The 24,876-nt window shown below is 37.0% G+C and overlaps 1 protein-coding gene across 1 annotated transcript; it reads right to left on the minus strand.

Moving 5' to 3' along the window:
• On the minus strand, positions 1-21,586 carry LOC578652. Its single transcript, XM_778809.3, has 3 exons — positions 21,258-21,586; positions 18,393-18,797; positions 1-1,949 (listed from the first exon to the last, which is right to left on the minus strand). Exons 1-3 carry the CDS (start codon positions 21,390-21,392, stop codon positions 1,593-1,595), a joined length of 897 nt encoding a protein of 298 aa, XP_783902.2. The 5' UTR covers positions 21,393-21,586; the 3' UTR covers positions 1-1,592.
• Between the last annotated feature and the right edge of the window lie 3,290 nt (positions 21,587-24,876).

The raw sequence follows: 24,876 nt of genomic DNA on the forward strand, positions 1-24,876 counted from the left end.
TGTGCCTCATTTGAGAAGAAACACTGAAAACAAGTCCATCATTTGTATTACTAAATGACTCAACAGAGATTTGATGGTCAGACAATCATACTCATGGTTGTTTGCTTCATACATATTCATGCCTTATCCTAGGGGCTTCCAGATCCTTAAACAAGGCCACAAATGAATATGCAGCATTTAGTGTTACTGTTATTCTGTTCCCTAGCTAGCCAGTGCAAAATGCATGGTTTTCATATATATCAGTCACATATAATGTAGACACAAACGTGGCATAGAGTCAATGTGTATGGAAGTAGAACTGGGAATGAAATGTAATTGAGCATGTAGTGAGCACAAATAACTAGCTGGCAAGTGACATTTGATACTTGTCCCTTCGGTTAGACTTTCAAATATATCATGAATGTTCTTCAAAGGTTATTAGAGTTCATGAAGCCACAGGAAGCAATCACAAACCTCTCTTTCTTTTCTTTTCACATGGGTACACCAATAGCAATATATATCAAAGAGATAACTTAATATAACTCTGAATTCCGGCTATATTTCCATAAATATGAGGGAAGAGTTTAAGAGTATCAATTCGGTTTGTCTCTTGTCAGAAAAAAATTTGTATACAAAATCTAAGAACAATATTGCCATTTTAGGCAAGATCTAGGCAAGTTTTTTCATAGGCAAGTTCTTTTGCTCTTCTTCAGCCTAATTCAGTCCCCTGTATTTGCTTAGCAACAAACCAACATCTATGCACTTTAGCAATTTTCATGCCCTTCTTCTCTTTACGTTAAAGAAACATATTTTTGTAGGGCTGCAAAATCTTTTTGATATCCCTTACGGTACAATGATAACATTGTGCATTTCCATTCAGTTTGATCAAACACAAGATAACTGCGGAACCCAGCAGTGCAGTTTCACCGTCCATCCCAAATGGAAATAATCGCGGCTCCAAATGGCTTAGGGATGAAGTGACTTTCACTCTGTTTTTCCTAAAAGGCAAGAATTAATGCACAACAAAACCTTGATACATCAGCGGACCTGCAAAGTCAGCTTCTCTGCAGTATGCTTTCTCCTTCTCCACATCACCTTTTATCTTATTTCATCTAGGGCACGATAGACGAGCTCCAGACTCGAGCCTTCGGGGAAACCATTTTGTATGCTATGCATTATTAATGAATGCATGCAGAATATTATAAGGAAGCTTGCTTTGCCTGTGAACAAGAGCCAAGTGTAAGTTGATGTAGTGTACATAATCTCAATGACAGTGTTTTGAATACATGCAGTATGCTATGTAACTCCTTCTAAAATTGAAAAAGTGTAAACAAATTGAATTGACATTTTATAATAGTGTTCAGAACTCATTTACATACAAAAACACTCAGTGGTTTTCTGTTTTTTTGTTGACATTTACAATGTACAACAAATTCTTAATGCTTTCATTGCCCACTGAATAATGATGATTATCAAGGGCAGATTTTTCTATTGCAAAATTGAATGCAATCTTATTATTCTTCATAAAAATACAATGTCTATCTTTTTTTTAAATACTAGAAAAATGCTAAATGACCCACTCTGTACAAGAACAAGGGCACGTACAGCCAGCACTATGACGGCGGTGTGTGCTCTATACCAAACGCACATACAAAGATGTTCATGAATACGATGCAGAACACAAGCGCTGTCGCAAAGTTGTTGATCCAGTCCAACTTGCGTTGTTTGTAGACATCGTTGAGGTTGTCGCGGCCCAGTAGGAGCAGGAAGACGATGACGATGATGAGGAGTACGATGGAGAGGATGACCAGGGCAGTCACAAAGCCATGGAATTGATTCTCTTTGCCCGCTGTGATGATGGTCTTGAGTTGAGCAGCGTTGGCCGCCAGAAGGGCAACCACCAGGAAGCCCTCGGCTATAGTCTTCTTGGTGGCATACAGGTTGAAGTCTATCGGAGGTGGTGGAGGGTTCTGAGCATGGAGAATAAAAGAGAAATTTGATAACTTGAATATTACGAAATGAGCTTCAGTTTGGGGAAAAACAGCTTATATCGATGAAGGGCAAACATTGTAGGATAGAAAAAGTGAGAGGAATATATATTCATAAAATGTTAACAGACAGGAGGATGCACAAAAATTACAAGAAATTTAAAATACCTTTAAAAAAGAACAATGTCACAATACTGTAATTCCTTGAATTAAGACCATCTGGTAAAATACATACAGATCAATAAATATCTGAAGGCAACCCTTGAGTCACATTCCAAAACAAAGAACAAAATTATTCTTTAGACCTCTATAGATTCAAAGCAAACCGATACACGTACAGCAAACTGATTTACATATATATACATGTCTATGCTAACTCCCGTTCACTGTTATGAATAACTTTCAACATCTGGTACCTTAAAAAAACAAGATAGAAAGGGAAAAAAGATATCTGGTGCACAATACGTAACCTTACATTGTCCATATGGACAATGCACTTCACAAGTTCACAATGCTACCAAATTTCATATTTCACACGGTTGACGAAACACATGCAGACATCTGCAACCAGACACCATTTTTCTTGTTTGCTTAAATTCTCTCTCTCTCTCAACCAATCTCTCACAGCTCTCCACTTACAGGAGCATCAAATTAATGAAAAAAATCATACCATCGGCTCTATAAAATAACAGAGATGTTAATGATTCAGATGATTTTATTACCAATTTCTGTTCTCTTTTAAGTTATTGTATCAACGTTCAAACAGAGATCATTTAGCTAAAGTCTATTTGTGTATATGAAAGTCAGAATGTATCATGTCCGAAATAGTGTTAAAAGGATTATTCAAATTATAGTTTTCAACTTCTATATTGAAATGTTCACCTTCTAAAGCAATAATCAATTATTCTGCATTAAAAAAGCCAGGTACATGTAATTAATCCTGTGGGTTTTATTGTCCACTTGCAAAAAAACACAATTTTGTAAAACTGTGCCTCTAACCATCATAATTGACTGAATTCACATCAAAATAGGATTCTATTCTATTCTACCTTTAAGCAGCTAGGCAGTGGTTTCTCCTCTGAGATTAGGGTCAATGGGTTTATCGATCAGGAGAGGGGACTGGTGTGAAAAGATGAGAGTCTTGGGCCACCAACAGAACCCAAGATGTGGCATGCTTAATGAATTCTGGTGTCTCAAGCCAGATCAAGTTACCTCCAGTAAAACGGAGAGCAAATTACTGATTCTTATGCACCGCACACCACCTCATTTCCTCTGATTTATACCTCACAATGGGAGCTCGATACGGCTCTTTAAATGTTAACCGAGTGAAGTATGAAGCCTTAAGTACCCAATGCACTTTGAGAGTGAGATATGAGGTTTATATTACATCTAATGCTTGTCAAATTCTTGCATCAATGTGCAAAATGATATGAAACCGTCTTTCTTGAATCTACCTCTCAATTCTGCTTTAAAAAAAATTGAACGATATTGAACTATTACTTATATTCTGTAAGCAATTCCTCAAAATTGTCATTTCCTCCTCTCTATGTCTCTCTCTCTCTCTCTCTCTCTCTCTCTCTCTCTCTCTCTCTCTCTATGTATATATATACTCCTTCTGTCCCCTATCCTTATCTTTCTTTTCTATTAGTTTCTCTTTCTCCCTATTTCTCTTTCTCTTACTTTCTCTCTTAATCCTTTGTACAGGTCTTAATCATAAATAGTCCACAACTAGTATCACTTAAAGTGTAATAAAATTACACCATATCATAATTACTAACGATCATACACATTTAAGACACAAAATCCATCAATGAGTCTGCTACCTCCATATTTGCGAGCTGCATCTCGAGTTCTTCCATACTAACAGTCGGCCTTGTCTCAAATGGAGGGTATCTCCTTGGGGGGCGTCCCCCACAGCACAAGGAACCTATCCTCATGGTGGTATAGGTATGTCTCTTGGTGATAGGAGGTGAAGAGCTTCGACTGCGGGCCCGGTATGTCGCCGGGTTAGCCATGTTTCCATAGCAGTCCCACACCACACTATAATCAACTCTCAAAGCTTGGATGAATGAAGCACTTAACAATGTTCGATCCAAGGAAGCGCTCTTCAAGGAGGCGTCTCAACTCAATTAGTAGCTTTTAATTATTCCAAGCGAAGATACACGATCCGAAAGTGCATTAGAGATGCCTCAACAAGGACAAAACAGTGACGAGCTACTCAATACTGAGTGCACTGAGATACAGTCCCAACATATCTTCCATAATTCACAAATATGCATCCCTTGGCTGCGATCGAGGCAAACAGCCGGCCATAGTAGTAAAACCAGGAGCAAAACATCACCGCATGGTAGAAATCCTCTGCAGAGAAGAGTAGCGTAAATGGGTAATCGAAGGTAGATGGGAGATGGAGAAGAGGGGGAAGCGTGTGTGCGCAGTGAGTGTCACTCTCTGGTTTAATGTGTGGCAGATGAATGAATGAATGAATGGAGATGTTTGTGTGTATGCGTAGTGCATTGATATGGACAGGTACTCGATGGAGAGAGCGTCGGTTAGTTACGTGTGTTGTTGCATAGTGAGCTGGTTAAACACAGGTGGAATTTTTTTCCCTCTCCCAAGGCTACTACTACTGCTACTCCTAGGGGTCGTAATTAGTCTACAGAAGCAGGCTTCAACAGAATTTCTCGGTGGAATCTCATATTTACTCTTGTGACATTATGGTAAATGTAAACATTTCCTAAATTCTTGCATATTTTCCACGGGCCTAAAGTGCCTCAAATTACTATAAAATTACATTTATAGCAGCATCTGAAATTGTGGGAAAGGGGGCAGGACAAATGTTCTTGAACTTTCTAATTCTTTAAAATAGACTATTTTTCAATATATATTTTGAAATGTTACAATGCAATTCAATACAATCATTAACATAATTAGAGGCCTAAAACAGTTATTCCTACACTTCATATAATTGTCATAGCATACAAAATACTGTTCTCATTCAATTATAAATTATTGCTTGCTAAAGAAGTCTACATTTTTGTAAGGGATTTACTGTATGTCCTTTACCACTGATGACATATATAGCTCAACTAAGATCTAAGGGCAAGTACGTGACCCTTTCGCCATGGAATATTCCATCAAGAAATTTAATTGTGGGGGATTAAACCTTTGTTCTTGGTATCCTTGTAAACAAAATTAGTGCTGAGTATGTCAGCCTACATTCATATTGCCCTTTAGGATTGCAAGGAGAAAGACAAACCCAATAAAACAATAAAATACAACTTCAGATATATAACACACAGAAAGACACAAAGAAAAGAAAAGGAATGAGAAATAGAGGAAAGAAGTAGAAAGAAAGGGGAAAAAGAGAAAGAAAAGAGAAAGAAAAGAGAGGAGAAGAGAACTATTAATGGGTCACAGGGGATCAAGTAAATGTGTATGAAGGATGAAAATATATTTATGAAGACCATAAGACAAAAAGTGAGTCACAGTATAACACAACAGACGCTTTGGTTCAATAATCATCTTTGTAGTTTGTACCCAGTCCCAGATGGTATTGTTGATCAAAAATCCTGAATTTAGCTCTTTTCTCTGAATTCTCAAGGAGGTGAAAAGATCACGTAGCAAGCCAAGAATTATTGGGAAGGACAGACACACAGACCCATGAAATTGCTCCACGTCCAAGACTCCACAGTCCAGTCATACACTTGCTGAAATTGCCCCGAGGGTGAAGTATGGAATATTGGTTTACAACAAAAGTTGGCACTTCTTGATGGGGACTCTTGATAAGGAACACATGTGGCCAAGAAATTGGATTTTTGGAAAAGCCTTTGTTGTAAGTGTAACATTTTGATCAGTGGCGCATTCACCCAGAACTCTCAATGCAAGACACAGTTAAATGCTACAAAATTAGAATAAAGAAATATTGAACAAAGGAGAGAATAACATTTTTCTTTGGATTTGGGGTACAAATTATTACCAACTTTTAATGTAGCCATCTAAGAATAATTCTTATTGTGAGTAAGAATTGTTAATTTTCCAATCCTTCAGGCCCAAATTTACGGTATTCACCCAGGTATTTCCAACCCAAATCATGGTTGAAACCACTGGTTTAAAACGGACAAGCCAAAACAGGGAAATTTAACAATACAGAATGTGTCATGTCTTCCCTTACAAATCGAAAACATATATATGGATATTTGGGGTTATAATTATTTTATGTCAATTTTTGTCTCCCATAGAAAATGGTTATTGTTGTGACCATTGTTTAAGTTTAAACGGTGCTCATGAAATCAGGCCATAATGTTTATTTAAATGATTTAAGAAGCAATAATCAACATCAGGGCTTACATTAACCCCCAAATTTTGTTTAGTCGAAGCAGGATGCTTAAATATCTGTTACATAAATTTATCTTTCAATTTATTTGTTTGATAAAACAACATGATTTGTAATTATACATTTCCATCATATCTAAATTAAAGAAAATTATTTAGATCATAAAGTGTTTATAAAAACCATCTCCATCTCCCCAACCACAAAAGACATTAAACATTGTAAGATGATTCTGAGGATGATCTTCCATTACTCCTTCAATGCTCAATTGATTGCACATTCACAGACAGGGTTAGTTTTATAAGATCAAGACTATAATTGCACATTGTTATATTTGTTCTTTAAAAGTTACGCTAACCCCATAACCTTTAAAGCAGATGCTACTTCACCGCCTAATTATGTCATGCAATGCTTCCATGATGCTTTCCTGAAGACACTAATTTTAGTTTTCTTGATCAAGATATAAATAGGTCAGCATTGCTTCAGGACTGAGCTCCTTGGAAACACCCACATTTTCTGAGAGGATGGGAGGACATTTTTTAATTTGACGCCGCAGAATGACATTTATTAAATCAAACAAGAGAGGGCAGTGTTGACAAAGACAACAGGTGGCGATAGGAGGATGACGAGTGACCTTTAGAAGATGGCGCATTAATCGTATGCCGAGAGTTTCCAACGTGTGATTTCCGTGTAGCTTCACAGTAAGCTATCAATCATTGACACAATCTTCATGAATAATGTACGAAATGCACAACATGCATAACTTGGAGGCACATTGCATCTGTAATGTTGTAGTTGGACATCTCTATAGATTGGTGTGTACTAAAAATTACTTAAATTCCCCATTCTCAAATTCAATGTAACAGATATATACCATTTCCAGATATACCATATGTTACATGTACATACTTTTTTTAAAACACAATCTCATGATAAAAAGAGATTTTGACAACCAGTATTTTTTTGTATTGGAGGAATGCTCAAAATGCAGAAATGGAAATCTACACTTTGAGGAGTCACAACACACACACTGGAATCCACTCCCAAAAGAGTTATTCAAATACTTTTTTGGAGTGAATTCCACTATATTTTGGAGTGGATTCACTTCCAAAGGATGTTATCCCTAAAATATAACTACCCAAAAATGTGGATTTACACTCCTCTGCATCAAAAGAGTAGTCAAACTATTATGACATCAACGTAATGACAAAATTACACATGGAATATTCCCTGTACCAAACATGATCTCATCTTTTGAAAATCCATTACCAGGTACTCTAATTCTAGCTAATATGTTTTTAGGACTTTTGTGCTTTCAGTCATGCTAGCTTTTGTTGAAGCTGAGTGCCCCTTTAAATCCTAACATACAACCCCCTTAAGAAATAAATTCATTAAAAACAATCATTCAATACTCTTAAATCACAATTTCAAAATGGTCTCTACTTTCTCTCCAAAACTAAAAAGGGGCAATGCCATGGTAACATGACATTGGTGTATATATACACACTATTTTTTTCTCCTGCTATACATTACAGGGTCTTAAACATTAAAACACAAAAATCCTCATCATCCAAGGTTCAAGGTTCATGATTTTTAATATGCTTATTTTCACACTTCATTTAAAGCTTATCAACACTAGTGTGGCTAGGAGGGATTAGACCACACAGCGAGGTCATTGACAGGTGGCTATCTCATCAACTCAGCTCTCAAATAACATAAGAAATAGAGGATCATGGGGGACCAACAGGCACCGGTTGGGGAAGTTTTCTATATAGAGGGAGCAAGTAGCTACAAGTAGGACAGTGGGGCTTTAAAGCAAAGTAACACATTAAAAAATACACCCTGATAAAATATTTCTAGACTCTTCTGCTGCTTCTTCATCATAAAATGGCATCAGGCACACAATCACACATAATGTGTAGTTCTGGAATCTTTCTTATTTTCACAGCATCACTAATAAATCGTTGCTGAAAACTAAACTTCTTGACAATTTATGACATTCCTAAACAAAGCTACAAGTTTCATCACATTTAATTTTTCATCATATTAAAATCCTTTTCAATAAGAAGCATTTACTGCAATAAAATTATTAATAATTTAGCATTTATTTACAAAGTGGATTGCATTGTGAGCCTACATGTAAATACCATTATTGATGTCTTGTTATTTATTCTTACATGCCTATAAGAACCGTAGTTTTTCTGTCTAAAAGATACATCAATTACCACACAAACAAGATGTAGGGATGAAGTGAAACAGAAGAAGCGCATACTATCTTATATCACACAGCTGCACTCGCTTGTTCAGCTGCCAGAGGCGATCACAAATCTAATGTTGAGATAACACTCCCCTACCTCTCCTCTTTCAATTGTCCATGCACATACACGCTGAACGGACAAGAAACTGTGACTGAGACCGTGTCGATGGCTATGGTAATGTATTCCTCTTCTCCTTATCGCTTAACATCGTGACTCTAATTAGAATCACAAATGAACGACCCGCTCTTCTCATGAATGTTCTGAACAAGAAAAGGGATTTCCAAGACTACTTACCGCTTCGTGAAGTCGAGTGGATTCGTCTCGATGCAAGGCATAATTAGCAAGCATGATCAGCGAGGAAACAGGGAGCCAGAGTCAGATACATGTGTACATGGGATCGACAACAAGCAATAAATGTGGCTTCTCACTCCCGATATGACATAAAATGCTTTCAGTCCGTCATATGTCTGCTATGGTTATAGGAATTTACCTCCTTGAGAAGCGATAATGGAGAAACAGATCATGGATTCACACTTGAAAATGAGCTAGCCCGCCAGTTGATCTATCATTCATGCAGTCTTAAATGAAGTTGGATGGGTTTCAGAATACTTGCTCCGCTTACACTAAAGTGGAAAGCGTTAAAGCAAATCCCTTGCACGACAGCTTTTGCTAAATTGGCAACCGGAAGAGTAATAGTGACAGGATGGAAGATGAAGGTAGTAGCACTATGTAATTCTATAAGAGTGTGAAGGTAGCAACCAGTCTTCCATATATTAAAACAACACTGTTTCCATCACAGCAACTAAACTCATATCAAATCTTTAGAGGAAAGGGTTTGTATGCAAATTGGCAACAGCTAAGAAAAAAGAGCCAAGAGAATATGAACAGAGTTGTGCGAGGGAAGAGTCGTAAAAAAAAGGAAGCGCTGGCTTTCATGTTTATCCTGGGGTAATGCGCTAGCGCAGAAATGATGATTACAAACATCCCTTTCTGGAGTCATCTCCTAACTGACTTTGCGCTGAAAATGGAGCAGTTGGCATAAAAAGTTATGAGGTGTAGTTGGAAAGGTTAGCCTCATTTCAAATGCACCGACATTAAAGGAGTACACTGCCCTCAAAGCAGCTAGAAATCTGCTTAAGATGTGAACTTAGAGCAGGCATTATATTTAATCAAGTCAATCACACCGACAGCCTAAGGGGACACAGACTTTGTTTTATCACTTCATTTCTGTTGGTTGTTTTCGTTTCTAGAAGAGTAGTGTGAACAAGACAAGTGTAATTGACAATGAATGACAACCATTATGTAGTGTTAATGAGCTACAAATATATAAGATGTCTTTGTCAAAAAATGATACTGACTGTGGATTGGTAAACAGATTTTCTTCATGTCATTTAAAAAAAATCTACTGACATACATATAATTTAAATCAAACTCCCTTGCATACTTATTATTCAATCTAATTAAAGGGAAAGTGGTGCTTTAACGCACAAAAATAGGATTTTACTGCAAATTTAAGATACCTGGTATATATTGTTAACATGAAAGGCATATTGCTTGAGCAAGAAAATGGTTTATCTAGATAACTCATATTTAAAGACAGAAGTAGCACTTCCCAATTTTTGTATTCCATTTTTGTTTCAATAGTGCATTACTCAACAACATTTACGATGACTAAACAACATATCATGTCTATTTGGTGAATGCACAAATAATGCCTAAAATCATAATATCTTCATGCACATCACCTGTCATCTGCAGAAGAAGATAAGGCTTTTAATTTCTAATTAAAGATAACTTTTGATAAAAGCAGGATGAGTGCTATGACTGATTTACATGAAGCATTCTATTATTATTTTGAAAAAGGGGGATTTTTTTCATGAGTCACACTATACTGTTTATTTGCCAGCCCAAGTTCAGGCAAAGGGTTTCATCATTCCGTTTCATATATCCAAGAGAGTCTAATGCCTCCATTTCCCTATCTCTAGAGTCTAAATTGCATGCTTGATATAGGATCTCAATGGTGGCATAAATAGCCAAATTTCCCAACAGAATCAGGGCATTTAATTCACAAAAGGAAAGTCATTCAGCTTTATTGGACTCACATGTGAACTGCACTCAATATCACCTGGTAGTCTAGAAAGCAAGTCTCTTATATCATGCAAGTTCATTTATTCATGCATCATATTGATAATAAATATTTTATTGCAAGGAATAAAGAATGGTGCTTAAGATCAGAAATTCATTTGCATTCTCTCTAATCACGTTGCACTACTTAGTATTACCATTTCTCAAAATAATTTTGTTCATTAAATAGTTGATGATCTTGCAATCTATTCTCAACAAGAAATTCCTTATCTAACACCATTCTGTTCAACCAGGTACAATAAACCAATAGCTAATAAAGTGATTGTTAGATGTATTATTTAAAGCATCACTTGTTCATCTTTTAAACTCACGACAAGAATGGAGAGCAATCTTAGAAGACTAGTCATTGAATAGGAGCACATATCCTGTGGCAAGCAGAAGAAATATAAAGGTCTTTTGGCAATTAATCTACCCGAAGAAAAGATGAGATAGGGGGACGTAATAGAAGAGATGGAGGAAGGGAGATGGAGGAAGGGAGTGGGGTGAGGTGGGGTGAGATGGAGGGAGGAAGGGGGAGAGACAGAGACAAGGACAGATAGAGGGGGGAGAGGGGAGGGAGAGTGAATATACAGAAAGAGACAGAAAGAGACAGAAAGAGACAGAAAGAGACAGAAAGAGATGAAGAGACGTGCATTATATTCACACATAGGAGTAAGATAAAGTTGGGCTAACAAAAAATATAGATTAAAAGAAAATAATGGATGAAAACAGAAGTTAAATGACTGGGTTAGAAGACCTAAAACCATTTCTGCATAGCAAGAATATATTTTTACTCAACAATGAAAGTTTAGTAAAAATGGAATCTATTTATCAAAACCAAGCAGAAAGACATAGTGAAAGAAGGAGAAGGAGGAGGAGAAGAAGGGCAAGGAGGAGGAGAAGGAGAAGGACAAGGAGGAGGAGGAGGAGGAGGAGGAGAAGGAGAAGAAGGGAAGAGAAGGGAGGAGAAGGAAGGAAGAAATGGAGAGAAAGTGAGGGACAGATAGAAAGAGAGAGAGAGAGGGGGGAGGGAGAAGAATAAAGCAGGATACAATCCTTAAGATTGAATGAATGTCTCCAGGTCAGATCTGGTGCGGTTTGTTTGCTCACGCTGGCCTGTAGGGGTATTATATGAGGGGGAGTCAAATCGTGTTACATCTGATACGGAGAAGTACATTGTCCTCTCATTAGAATGCAGGGCAAAGGAGGGCAGTACCACGAACAGCGAGCTCTATACCACACAGCTAAAGATACACCATGTACAGATAGATAGCATCCACTATAATAGGGGAGAGCCGACTCTCATTCTCCATCTACACATGCCTGTCTTACACAGAACAGGAAGAGTGCTTGGTGTGAAGTTACCACCAAATCTATTCAAGGTTTTGTGTACTTAGGTATTATTGCAAACCTATTCATGCATTTCCGTTCAACCCATTACCACATATGCCATCTCACAGTCGATTTGATGGACATTTCATTTTTTTTTCTGGAATGAGGACAAGAAGAAAATGTCATTTAAGATGTGCTTTTCAGAAAAAAAGGGGAGTATCCTAAATGAAGTTTGCTTTAAAGTCAATAACAAAGGCCATTAACCAATTCCATCCATCATAAAAAAAACACTTGTGTTTGAACAAGAATTTCAAGGATGTCGAAGCATCTGTTGCAGTATTTTCGTGACTGTCATTTATGATGGACATTCAACTGCATATTTCCCATAGGATTTTTTTTTTAAAGTAATGTTTTATATAAGTCAGGAAATAAGAAAACCTGGTTTTGAGACTGAATTTAGATTTAGATAGTCTTCAAAAATATGATATCAGCTCCAGTCATTTCTTTCAAGTATATTAATAAAGCAGCACAATATTAAAGCCTTTGTCTATATTTACACATGTACATTCCTCTCTCTCTTTCTCTCTCTCTCTCTCTCTCTCTCTCTCTCTCTCTCTCTCTCTCTCTCTCTCTCCATGTACCACTTTCTTTTCATCAGCTTTACTTCCAAATTATTTGTATTCAATCAATTATTATATATCTCTCTCCAATTACAGCTGATTCAATCTCCTTCATCAGCATTCTTCATTCATTCTACTCTTCCCTATAGACATGTAGGAAACATGTTTTGATCTTATTGAAAATCAAGTAAATACGTCTATGATTTACATCATTTTTTCTCTTTTACAGTCATAGGAAGAATTTCAAAAAGTCCAATTGCAATCTATAAAAAAATAGTATCTAAATTTAGCATTTTCTTTCTAAGATGGCAAAGATGGGGAGGGGGTAATGTTACATGAAGTAGAGTAGAGTGAGTGTCATCACCTCCTGCTAAGTTATCACCTGCCAGGCATCTTTTGTCCCCTTCCCTGCCTGAGCTCTAGGTACCCTCATCACCCAAGGTGGTGTGAGTAATTGGCTGCTTTTATGAATGGAAGACCCAGTGTCTGCCAGCGCATCTGATTAAACAAGATGGTCTGCCTTATCAGACCCTTTATTGATTCAAAAGGAAAAGCAACTCGTTAGGTGTATTTGTTCCTTCAATGGAAATATCATGTATCCAGTATACATAATCTTAGAATTGCCAATGTCATTTTGGGAAGCATTGTATTTACTAGAGAGCAGATTAGAAATATACATGTATTTTGAGGGGCTTATACAAAGAAACCAATTATAATATACTGTGTGTCCTGAAATATCTCATTGTGATGTTAGCCATCAGTACCTTTAAAATATCATCTCAACTTCATTCCAGACTGCAATCATGTAGTAAATCCAACCTCTTCTAGAAAGAAGTTACCCAGATAAAGAGCGTCATTATCAATATCATTACTATCATTAATATATAAATCCAGCATCTTATAGAAATAAGTTGCCCAGATGAAGAGGATTGATAGTATTATTATTATTACGATCATCATAATTACTATTTTACTGTTATGATTATAAAATCTATCCAAAAGATATGGTGAGATACTAATGGCATCTAAATTGCCAAATTAACTGAAATTGAAAATCCTGGCTTGGCTTGTAATCCCGTAATCATTACCCCTAAGCCTGTAAGAATAGAGATCATATTGCTCTGATCAACCAAGCATAAATGATGATGAATTTATAACTCTTTATGCCTCATTGAGCATCCACAGTAGAGCTGCATGTCTATTTTCTCGGATGACTATAGGTCTTCGGCCAGGTAATCAATAACCTCATTAATTTCATTGCCATAGCAACATGGTCCCTCTTCCTTGAGTAAGAGCGGAGTGTACACACTAGAATCCACTTATCCAAGTACAATTTAAGCCTATGGGAGACTGTGCACGCGCTGCAGGTCACGTGACAAAATATTATGCTCATTATGCGGTGTGTAGTGCAATTATATTGGATCGTGAGTGACCAGAAATGCCCACAGGCAACATACATTGTTTTCGCCTTATATGCCGGCTTACTACAGTAGCTTGCCGCCAACTGAATTTATCAGATTGATAGTTTAGAGAGAGGAAAATAAGAGAGGATGGAGAAGACATGGAAGGAAGAAAATATAAAAGAAACCCAGTAGGTCTGTCGTATTCATGGGAAACATCTTATCTTCCTGTATAAGTTGGTCTGTCCATCTCTATATCTCTGTGTAAATAAATTTTGCATTCCATCTCCATCTAAATTAAAGGAAAGTCAAAATTCATTGATTTTATATCATTTTTTTGTTTATACCTTTAGGTTTTTACACTCATTTCACTAGCTTTTATTTTTCATTCAGAGTCCATATCTCTACTATCTCCATGGATCTCCATCATAACTGAAACCACATTCTCTCTTTTTTTTTCACCCCCCTTCTCTCTTTGTCTCTCTCTGTCTCTCCCTATATCTCTCTCTCTCTTTCTCTGTCTGTCTTTCTCTCTCTCCTCCCACCTCTCTCCCGCATCTCTCTCTCTCTCCCCCTCTCTTTCTCTTTCTCACTCTCTCTCTGTCTCATTCTCTTGTTTCCACAAGCATAGCTTAGAGCTAGAAACCAGTAATATTAGCTTGGTGGCTCAGTAGATACCGCCTAGATGCCCTCCCTCTCTCCTTACATCTAGGAATAGATTGTTCATGTAGGTTACATAAATATACAGCCATATGAAATCACATTTGGTGTTTGCCGACGAGGTACAGAGTAGTCGATCAAGTAGCTTGTTTGCTGACATACTTTGTTTCATGGCCTGTACGATTGTCAATGCCTAGATTCAATTGAAGCTCTGTACCTGTGAGTTGAAATACACAAATTTGATCTGGGTAGAGTTTTGTGTGGGGAAAAAAAAGTGACAAAGGATTTGGAATTCTTAGATATTCAGAATTCAGATATGGAAGCTTCATATCTTGAATGTCAAGAGATGGAATGAGGCCCAAACTTATCTTTGTGGTATCACAATGATCACAATCAAAATATCAGAGTAATAATATTTCATATTTCTATTTCAAAGCAAATTTGCATATATGTGTAATATAAATTTTCAAATACTCTTAGTCTCATTATTTTCAAATGACAGAAAGCTCACATCACTCCCCTCTATTTTCTCTCTCTCTCTCTCTCTCTCTCTCTCTCTCTCTCTCTCTCTTTCACTACCCCCCCCCCCCCCCCCCTCAAGTCAATTAAAGCTTTGAGGTCCTGGCCAACATACCATTTTGCAAATAACAAATTCACTTTAAGCAATTATTCAAAGATATGTGGTGGTCAACAGTCGGCATGACAGTAAATTTGATTCACAAAGACAATCTTCAATTAAGAATTCATGAGTCACCCTAATGCACACCATGTACAACAGGCATTCGTCAGGAAAAACTAATCTATCAAATGTTGGCAAATTTGAAGTGTACAGTCAGACTCGAGCTGGAGAAGAAAAAAATTATCTTGATTTCCAGGACTCCAGCAGTAAAGCCCGGCTATGACTTATGAGCCGCAACCAACTTTGTGGATTTAATCATGGAACCAGGCAATCTTCCGCATGGTACACCAATTATTCACCATGTTTCTTCGCTTATGAAGATGAGCGAGCTAATAAATGCAATACTATATACGGTTCAGCTTACACTGTTTCTGTACAGTGGGACTACATATAGGTTTACATCTCTGGTAGATGGCATTACACCACAAGGGTCTTCTTCAACAAGCTGTTGTTTCAATTACCAGTATCCAGGGTGTTCATGCGATGGATTCAATGAAATATTCATCTTTTTGTCTTCCATTTTTGACAGCATACTGATGAGGGTATACAGAGATGAGAGCTGTACGTCAAGAAGCAGAGGAGCAGGTGGAGAGCAATCTTCTTCCCAGACCACAAGGGATGGATTAAAGTTCCATCAAAGACCTTACTTGGATCATTTTAGGCATGGCGTACGTAATAACGAAAACCAAACATACACTGAGTGTAGGTCGGGTGCACACTGCAAACCCATTTTAAAGATGTGATCTAGACATGTATGCTTCATTAATAAAGCTGAGGAAAAGGGAAGAGCGCTGTTGGATGGTTTCTACTTGTTCTTAGAACTAGTCTTCTTGACATGTGTACACCCAAATCCTCCTTCCCCACCTCCCCCATGAAAATTTCAACAAAACAACATACACCTTATGGATATTTTCAACCCCCCCCCTCCCAAATTTTTTTCAGAATAACATGAAACATCTCAAATGTACTACTGCTAACAGCATCTTTCTTTCTGAACACTGATCTTTATGAAACAACTTCAAACCTACATGTATACGTATGTTGCTAAAAACAGTAGTTTTACATCTACAGTAGATTGCAAATAATCATCATCAGAACAAAATAATTACCCGTACAAAGTAATCAGTGATCACTGCAGGGGGTACTTAATCAATTTTGAATTACTGCAAAAGTGCAGTCACAAAGAGGTTCTCTGAGATGTGCACATTTTTTCATTTTTTTTAATTTCACGTTATTCACTTTGAGAATTGGCTACATTCCAATTTGAACTGGATTTGAGGATTAAGTCAACATAATCTTGATAAACCAATATACACTTCACTGAAAATTGGATTTTCCTGTCATCAATAAATGCTGGGGTTTGGGTAAGATAATTATAGAATAAATATATCAAATTTGCTCAGGGAATATAGGGATAATTGTCTCTTTTCAGGTATTAGCAAGGAATCTTCATTTTATACTGAACATGCTATAAAATAGTCTAAAAACTATAAAAGTGCCTAAACTGTGCATTTTTTCCTGATCCAAAATCTATGCCCCAGTTTTTTGGTTTTTCTTTTTCTCTATCCTTTTTTGGGGGAGGGGGAGGGAGGGGGTCTATGATGTGAAAGTAGAAAATGGGCATTTTTTCTTGATCCAAGATGTATGCCCTAGTTGTTTTATTTTTCTCTATCATCTTTCTTTCTTTCTTTTTTTTTTTTTTTGGGGGGGGGGGGGGGGAGGTCTATGTTATGAAAGTAGGAAATGGCTTTATGCTACACATTAACCTCCATAGAATGTGCTCTGACGGAAAATTCTCTGTTTCAAATTCCTGTTATGTAGAATACAACAAACAATCTATATCTGTAATTAACATGCAATATAAATGACTACTCTCCAGCTACACATACAATACAGATGATTGCGGCATTCAAGCTCGTAATTAAAATGAAGACACAGGGCATCATCAGTACTACAATCACATTAATTAGATTGAGAATTGCATCCGCTGTTAATTACAGCACACACCAACTGTGTCAGAATTCAATTTATATGGTGTAAACCCGATTAAAACTGTTTACATCTCATGGTCTATTCACCTTTCCGACCAGTCATTAACCTACAGGCTCTGAAACAAAATGGCTGTATACCCCCTCTCCCTTCTCCCCCTCACTATCCGAGCAGTCTAAGTTGATTGTCTCCGCTTCAGTGGATTATCTAAAGATGCCTACCGGTCAGCCCCTACATATGGGATTAGGCTTTCTCTACCCCAGCCGACCGGGCCAGTGGTAGTTAATATTCATATCTAATGAAAATGAGTCATACATGTGCCGGCTTCAGGAGTGCATAGGCTGGTTTGCTGATCATAAATAATGGGAAGAATTTATTGAGGCATGGAAGACTTATGGAAGGGGGATGAGTGGATTGGTAGTATCACTTGTATGATTGCTATGGTATTTGATTGTAGAAAGGATCAGTTCTGAGAGAAATTCTGTGCCATGTGAGCAAAGCCACTTGTTATATATATACAAGCTTGTACTTCACATGTATTGGTAAACTAAAATATATATTTACAATAAAAGCTAAGAGATGAAATTGCATTTTCCCCCTCTCTCTCTCTCTCTCTCTCTCTCTCTCTCTCTCTCTCATTCTTTTCATTTATTTTTGTCAACTAAATGAATATTTGTAGAATAGTAGAAAAAATAATATACCTAAATATGAAAAAGCACTATTTTTTCTTATATTTCATCAACAAAAACAACATCAACTAATAAGTCATCTCTAAAGCTTGCTCTGCATCAACATTACAAATACTATGCACTTAAAGTAAAATGGGAACTGCAAATATATATGAGTTAACAACTGTATTTAAACCGTGTGTTTTTTTGTACTTCGGTTCCCTAATTACTTTCCTCTCTGTGCAAGATTAACATTTTAGTTTACACTCGCAGGGGCGTAAAGTGTAAAATATTAAAATACTTCTACATTTCACAACTCTCTTAATTTTACTTCTTTTCAGTGATTCTTGCCATAATCAACTCACCTGAGGAACTGGGGTGGCTGGAACACTCATTGCTGTCTCTACATCATACTCATTCTCTACAATATTGAGATGCCTTCTGACACTGCCTGGCTGCACAATCATGGACAGGGAGCGCCTGTGTACTCTTCCCTTCTGAGAAGCCAAGGTGCCTTTAGCCGATGAGCTACCAGCACGACTGCCTGCTCGACTAGAGGTGGTAGAGCGCTTTGCCTCCAACAAGGGGCTTTCCTCGTCTGAGAGTGGGGAGCCTGGGTGGGGGTAGGGATGTGCCTGAGGCCGGCCTAGTTGAACATGATGGGTGGACACATTGTCCTTGTTACTCAGGGTACTGTGTTTGCTGGATCCTTCTCCACCGAAGCTGGAAGACTGGAGGAGCTCACCGTTTTCCTCATCAGCTGGCGAACTCTGAAAATATATATATGATGAGATCTTGAAGATTAGGTATACATCCAGAGGCAGGTTATTGGATTGAGAGGGTTAATTATTAATTACAACATGCATTTCCCAATTGCAAGAAAGTCATTGTTTATTCAACAGTCAGGTGGATTCTTAAGAAAAGAGCATGCATCGAATGGATCATCAGATTTGGATAACAAAGCATTACTAATGCATCAGTGATTAGCTGAACAGATTTTGCAATTTGCCACACTGAAAATAGCAGGACTGATGAATGCAGTACTTTCGTCATTTCCCCTCTCGAGATTCATAAGAGATCTTCAGTATCGTCAAAGCATAAATTCAAAATCTACTACTCTATCTTTCTGTTCATTGCTCCCCCTTGACTTTCTCTCTGTCTCTCCCTCCCCTCTCTATTTATATTTCACATTTTTTCCATCTCATATCTCCATCCTTCATCCCCTCTCTGTATTCCACTATTTCTGGCCTCTTGCCAATTCACTCACACAAAGATAGAGTGAATCAAAGTTGGAAAGTTGTGTATAACAAAATGTGCTCACTGTGTTTGATACACCACATTCTTTATGTGGTCATTTTAATGCACTGTGTTCATACTGTGCTTTATACACAGTACTTTGTCAATGGTGAAGGTGAGTCACACTGTATCACAGTGTGGACACATCATGTTTACACTGTGGCACAAAAAATGAACATGGTGTTCATACTTTATTTTATACACCGTATCCTCTTTGGTATTATTTTCAAACTGTGAATTACACAATAATCACAGTGTGTTCATAGTCATTTTTTGCACTGTGTTTATACTGTGTTTTGTACACATTACCTTGTCAATGGTGATGGTGAGTCACACTGTATCACAGTGTGGACACATCATGTTTACACTGTGGTACAAAAAGTGAACATGATGTGTTCATACTTTATTATATACACTGTATCCTCTCTTTGGTCTTAGTTTTATTTTCGAACTGTGAAATACACAGTAACCACAGTGTGTTCATAAGTGTGTTCGTAAGTGTCTATGGACATTACACAGTGTGGAGAGTGTACTGGTATTGAAACTGTGTTACAGACATTGTATTCATAATTTGTCACTAATGTGAAAGACTGGCACAGTGGGTATGTACATACTATGTTTATGAACTATATTATCTCTATGGCAATAGTTTGTCCTAGTGTGAACAATGTGTCTATACTCCTGAACACACCCAATTCTCTATATGGTCATACAATGTAGATGTCACATTGTGCCAAACTGTGCAAACACAGTGTGTTCACACTATTTTGTATAATACACCCTTTTTTCCCTCTACAGTCATGCTGTAATCATCACTCTACAGGTGTATGTGGCAGTGTGAACACAATCTGTTCATATCTTGATATGACAACAAAAGTGCTCAAAACGTATTGCAGGATTATAAAAACTATACTGTTATTCTCTCCAACCACACTGTTTCACAAAGTCACATTATAAAAACTGTGTGAACACACTTTTAAAAAAAAAAGGTAATACTACATGTACCTAGATGTCAAACCCTTTCTGTGAATATGGCCATACTAAATGATTCTGTGTTCATTCTTTCTTGCATTGTTTCTTTCTATCTATCCATCTTCACAATCCACTTTCACCTGTTTTCCCCCTCTATCAATCTGTTCCTAATTCCCTATCACCCCCACCCCTCTCCATACCTGCCACTCTCTCTTTCTCTCTGTCTCCACTCCCTCACTCTCTCTTACTCATTCAATTCTACTTTCCATTTTACTTCTTTTTAGTCCCCCCCCCCCCCCCCGATATTTTATGTTCTGACCTCCTCCATCACACCAGTTATTACAATAAGACATATATAGGGCCTATCTGTATATTACATCGATATCTATAATTTTGTATCTTTATCTTTCTTTATTCTTCCCAATGAATCCAAAATATACAATACTTCAATTGTTGCAATTAATACATGATTTCCCCTTTTCCATGATACTGTTTTAACATGTATTCAACACAAAATATCCTGATTCCTGACACCTCTCAGACTTTAGCTCAATACCAACACTGAACCCTATATATATATACAGGTGTGCATATATAGGCCTACATCTGCCCGCCCCCCTACACCTACACCACCACCCCACATACCCCCAACTCATTTTGATTGCTGAATATCATCCAATCTGCTTTCTTATTTATTTTATGTGGGGGCATATCAACAAGAATAGTTATTTATCATGGGAATATCTTTTAGAAGATTATGGTCCACAATTTTAGGCATCTTCTGTGTAAAGTAAATTGAGAATGAGATGCTGACCTGGTCTATCCAACATCAGCATTTTCAGCATATTACTAAGAATAATCTAAATCCATACCCACTGAGACCCTCCCACCATGGAATACTATAAATTATATAAGCACCCAAATAAAATGAATAAATCAACATGAATAATGAGCGTTCTTACCAACATCGCTGGTGGCGAATCGCCTGAGCCATCCACCAACGACCCGCTTCCGTGCGGGGAGCTTGCGGGGCGAATCTCTTCCGTCATGCGTCGTGAAGTACAGAGTGCGAGGGAAACACTTTGGCTAGCTAACATTAGATCAGCTCCTTTAAATGTGTCTTTTCTCGGTGATTCAACTGTAAAGGTGAATACTTGGTCTGCAGGGATGGTCTATGAAATCCTCAGATGTGCTCTAGCAAATAAAATCTTGGTGATGAGAATAGATGATGTCACGCACCGCTGACTGCCTGGATGCACAGGTTGATGAGTGGATGAACGATAACGTGAAAGATATCGATATCAAATGTTTTTGTGTACACAGAGTGGATACAAATATACACACAGACACAGGTGAATACATATTTTGTCGTCTGCCTTCATCTACGATTTTGACAGGTGAGGAAAAATGAAGCGGGTACGAATGAAAACTGTAGTAGAAATTTGATAAAAGTGAGAAAGAAGAAAGAACGGGGAAAGGGTGAAAAGAGAGGGACTTTCTGGTTTGAATAATTGATAGTGTGAGCCTACAGAATTAGACTGTATACAGTCTCATTCTGTCTTTATTGATTGCAGTTCGCCATTTTATTAGGGTTGGGTCTTTTGTCCGGACAGAAAAACCTAGATTTTTAGGTTTTTTTTAAAAAGATCTCAAAGTGTATAAAAAAAATATTTTAAAAACTGTAGGTTTAGATACAATGTCATAAATGAGATTGGCCTATTTAATAATCGCAAACAGGTATTAGCACCATCAATTAAATTGTATACATTTCTTGAAAAAGCAAGCTAAGATTCCAAAATGAAATTTCAAGAGGCTGTGTTTACTTTCGATTGTGTAAGCCAAATCCTTATCATCAATTTTGAAATTTAGGGATCCACTTTAATTTTGACTGAGAATTGCTATTATGTACCCATTCCATTCCAGTCTCTCGCTCTCTCTCTCTCTCTCTCTCTCTCTCTCTCTCTCTTTCTTTACCTTACTCCCTTAAAAATATCCCCCAAATTAAATGTAACAACAAATGCATAATAGATAAAATGGAAAAAATAAGAGAAAAAAAATTGATTATCAAAAAAAAAACACCAAAACCCATGTAGAGTATACCAGGATCTTATAACTACATCTTAAATTCACTACCTTAGTACCATTTTCTCTCATCTTTACAATGTTACCAAGTCCCTTTAATACATCTCTAGGGCGTGAACTATCAACAAAAATCATCTATTCATGACATTATTACAATAAAATTAAAACATTCAGTGGAATTCTAAATAGATCACCTCCTAGAAACACATTTAATCAATAAACATGCAAGGTTTTAACAGAATCAGACATCCCACTCTTGAGTTATCCTATTTGGAATTCGGATGATCAATCAAAAAACTGATCCCTAGACAAACAAAAAGAAACATAAGCTCACATTTTCCAATTTTTCTGATACACAATACAAGTTATAAAAATACAATATAAGCGATAAATGTTTTTTCAAAGTTAAATTGAATTGTTTTATTATGAATTTCTCTCATACTTTCAACAATTAATATTTTCATTAAAATGTTTGTATTTGTACAATGAACAACAAAAGTAATTAACTTAATTGACATAAAAATAAATAAATTGTCTTAGATTCTTTGTTCAAGGTCACACATGAAAAGTTTGCTCTAATTAACAAAACCGCTAATTTTAAGGCTTTCTCTTAATTTGTTTATGCTGATTTTTGAAAATGGAATATGGAAAAAATATGTATGTTGTTTCAGAATATGACAAAATCTTAAAATTGTTATATATGGGTCGACCATCATATGTTATTCTCTCGAGTTTTTTTTTTCTCGGTTTAAAATCTCCTTAATTGTAAATACTTGATACATGTCGCACAAGAATAAAATGAATCAAATCATTTTAAATTTTAGTGCATGCCAGTCATGAATGAGCTGTTCCAAAAATGTGTGCATAGACTCCTCCCAAAACAGAGCCATGACCCGAACCCTAAAGACCGCCATCTGCGGGGAATACATTACAAGATGTATTATTCATGCTATCTCTTTCTTTCTTTGTGCATGTGCCGTATGTCTCACTTTTCTCGTCAACCCCCCCCCCCCCCCCTTTCTCTCTCTCTCTCTCTCTCTCTCTCTCTCTCTCTCTCTCTCTCTCTCTCTCTCTCTCTCTCTTTCTCTCTCTCTACATCTCTATTTCATTTTCTTCCCAACTCGTTTTCTCCACACTTTGTCCTCCTCCTTCTCTTTGGAGGACAAACACCTTAGTCATGAAACATGTTATTAGTGATTATAATAACTGTATTGATGTTATAGTTTTCATTATAATAACCTGCCTTTTTGTAATGCCAAAAAAAGCCTTTGAAAAGCCAATTGGAGAAATTCATCGTGAGGGTATTCTTTGATGATTATTACGATGTACCTATATGCGTTTAATTAAAATGTCCATTATCTTTTGATTTGAAGGCCTTTGATGCTATTTTAACTGTTTATCATTATTATTAATAAGCATGATATCTATGGTTTAGTATCCAACAAATGTATATAAAGAAAGATATGTCCAGCTTTTAGCTCTAGCCTACACTTGATGGGAAAAGATTGACACAAATAAAACACGTGCAAGCAGGTGCGTAGCCGGGGGGGGCGATGGGGGCGGTCGCCCCCCCCAAAAAAAAAAAAAAAAAAAACGCCGGCCAAAAAAAAAGAGAGAGAAAGAGAAGAACAAAAAAATCCTGGCTACGCGCTTGATATTCTATAATCTAGATGCTGAACAGGCGTTGATGAGTATTACCGTAGAAGTAGAATCCAAAATCAATCTAATCCGCGTAGGTCTATTCCAGACCCCTCACTCCACCCGAAAAGTATCACTTCTGATTGGTTAAAAAGTTTGCTTTATCGCTCGTCATAAATAGTAGGCATTTCCTGATTGGTTAGTTAAGGGATATTTTCTTTATTTCAATTTTTAAAATGATAAATAAGCAATGCTTTTTTGCTTAGTTTCATCCCCTTTTTGTATTAACAAAAAAAACAAATTTATCATTAAATTTTAATGTAAAAGTGGAACGAAATGTTTTTTTACTGGTAACCAAACAATAATTTTTGAAAGAAAGCAAGGTTCATGCTCCACGATTAGTCAGTTATGTGAAACTCTGATGACGTCATTACATTGACATTGACAACTTGAATGACAGTATCATCACAAGGCACTGGCCTCTGCGCATTACGCTTACCACAGGGCGTGGCAGGGCGTGGTTAGGGTGTTTAACGCCAATACTGGCCACTAAACTGGAAGCATAATGATGCGCTTTATGTATGCGCTGCGCGTTGCAAGTATTTACGCCCTACCTAGCGCCCTGGTAACAAAAATGTAAACAAATCACATTCTCTTGCACTTTTGCGATCTCGAGAACTTTCTGCCACATTTTTGACAGTTTTTGCCAATTTTGTCACTCTTTTAAAAGATCTTATTTCCATCCGCCACGTAAGTACCTAATTCTTACACATTTATGATTATTTAGAGCAAATTTGAAGAAAAACGGAACAATATTCTATATTTTATCGAAGCAAAAAGAACTTTTCGTTGACTTTTGTT

This window comes from Strongylocentrotus purpuratus, unplaced genomic scaffold, assembly GCF_000002235.5.
Source record: "Strongylocentrotus purpuratus isolate Spur 01 unplaced genomic scaffold, Spur_5.0 spur5_contig_858, whole genome shotgun sequence".
Classification (NCBI taxonomy): domain Eukaryota; kingdom Metazoa; phylum Echinodermata; class Echinoidea; order Camarodonta; family Strongylocentrotidae; genus Strongylocentrotus; species Strongylocentrotus purpuratus.

Excerpts from the sequence above, each read along its gene's own strand:
- LOC578652 (XM_778809.3), bottom strand. The coding sequence starts at position 21,392 with ATGTTAGCTAGCCAAAGTGTTTCCCTCGCACTCTGTACTTCACGACGC. Across the intron at positions 18,798-21,257 it reads ATTCGCCACCAGCGATGTTG|AGTTCGCCAGCTGATGAGGA; the intron begins GTAAGAACGCTC and ends ATATATTTTCAG. Across the intron at positions 1,950-18,392 it reads CAGCCACCCCAGTTCCTCAG|AACCCTCCACCACCTCCGAT; the intron begins GTGAGTTGATTA and ends CTCCATGCTCAG.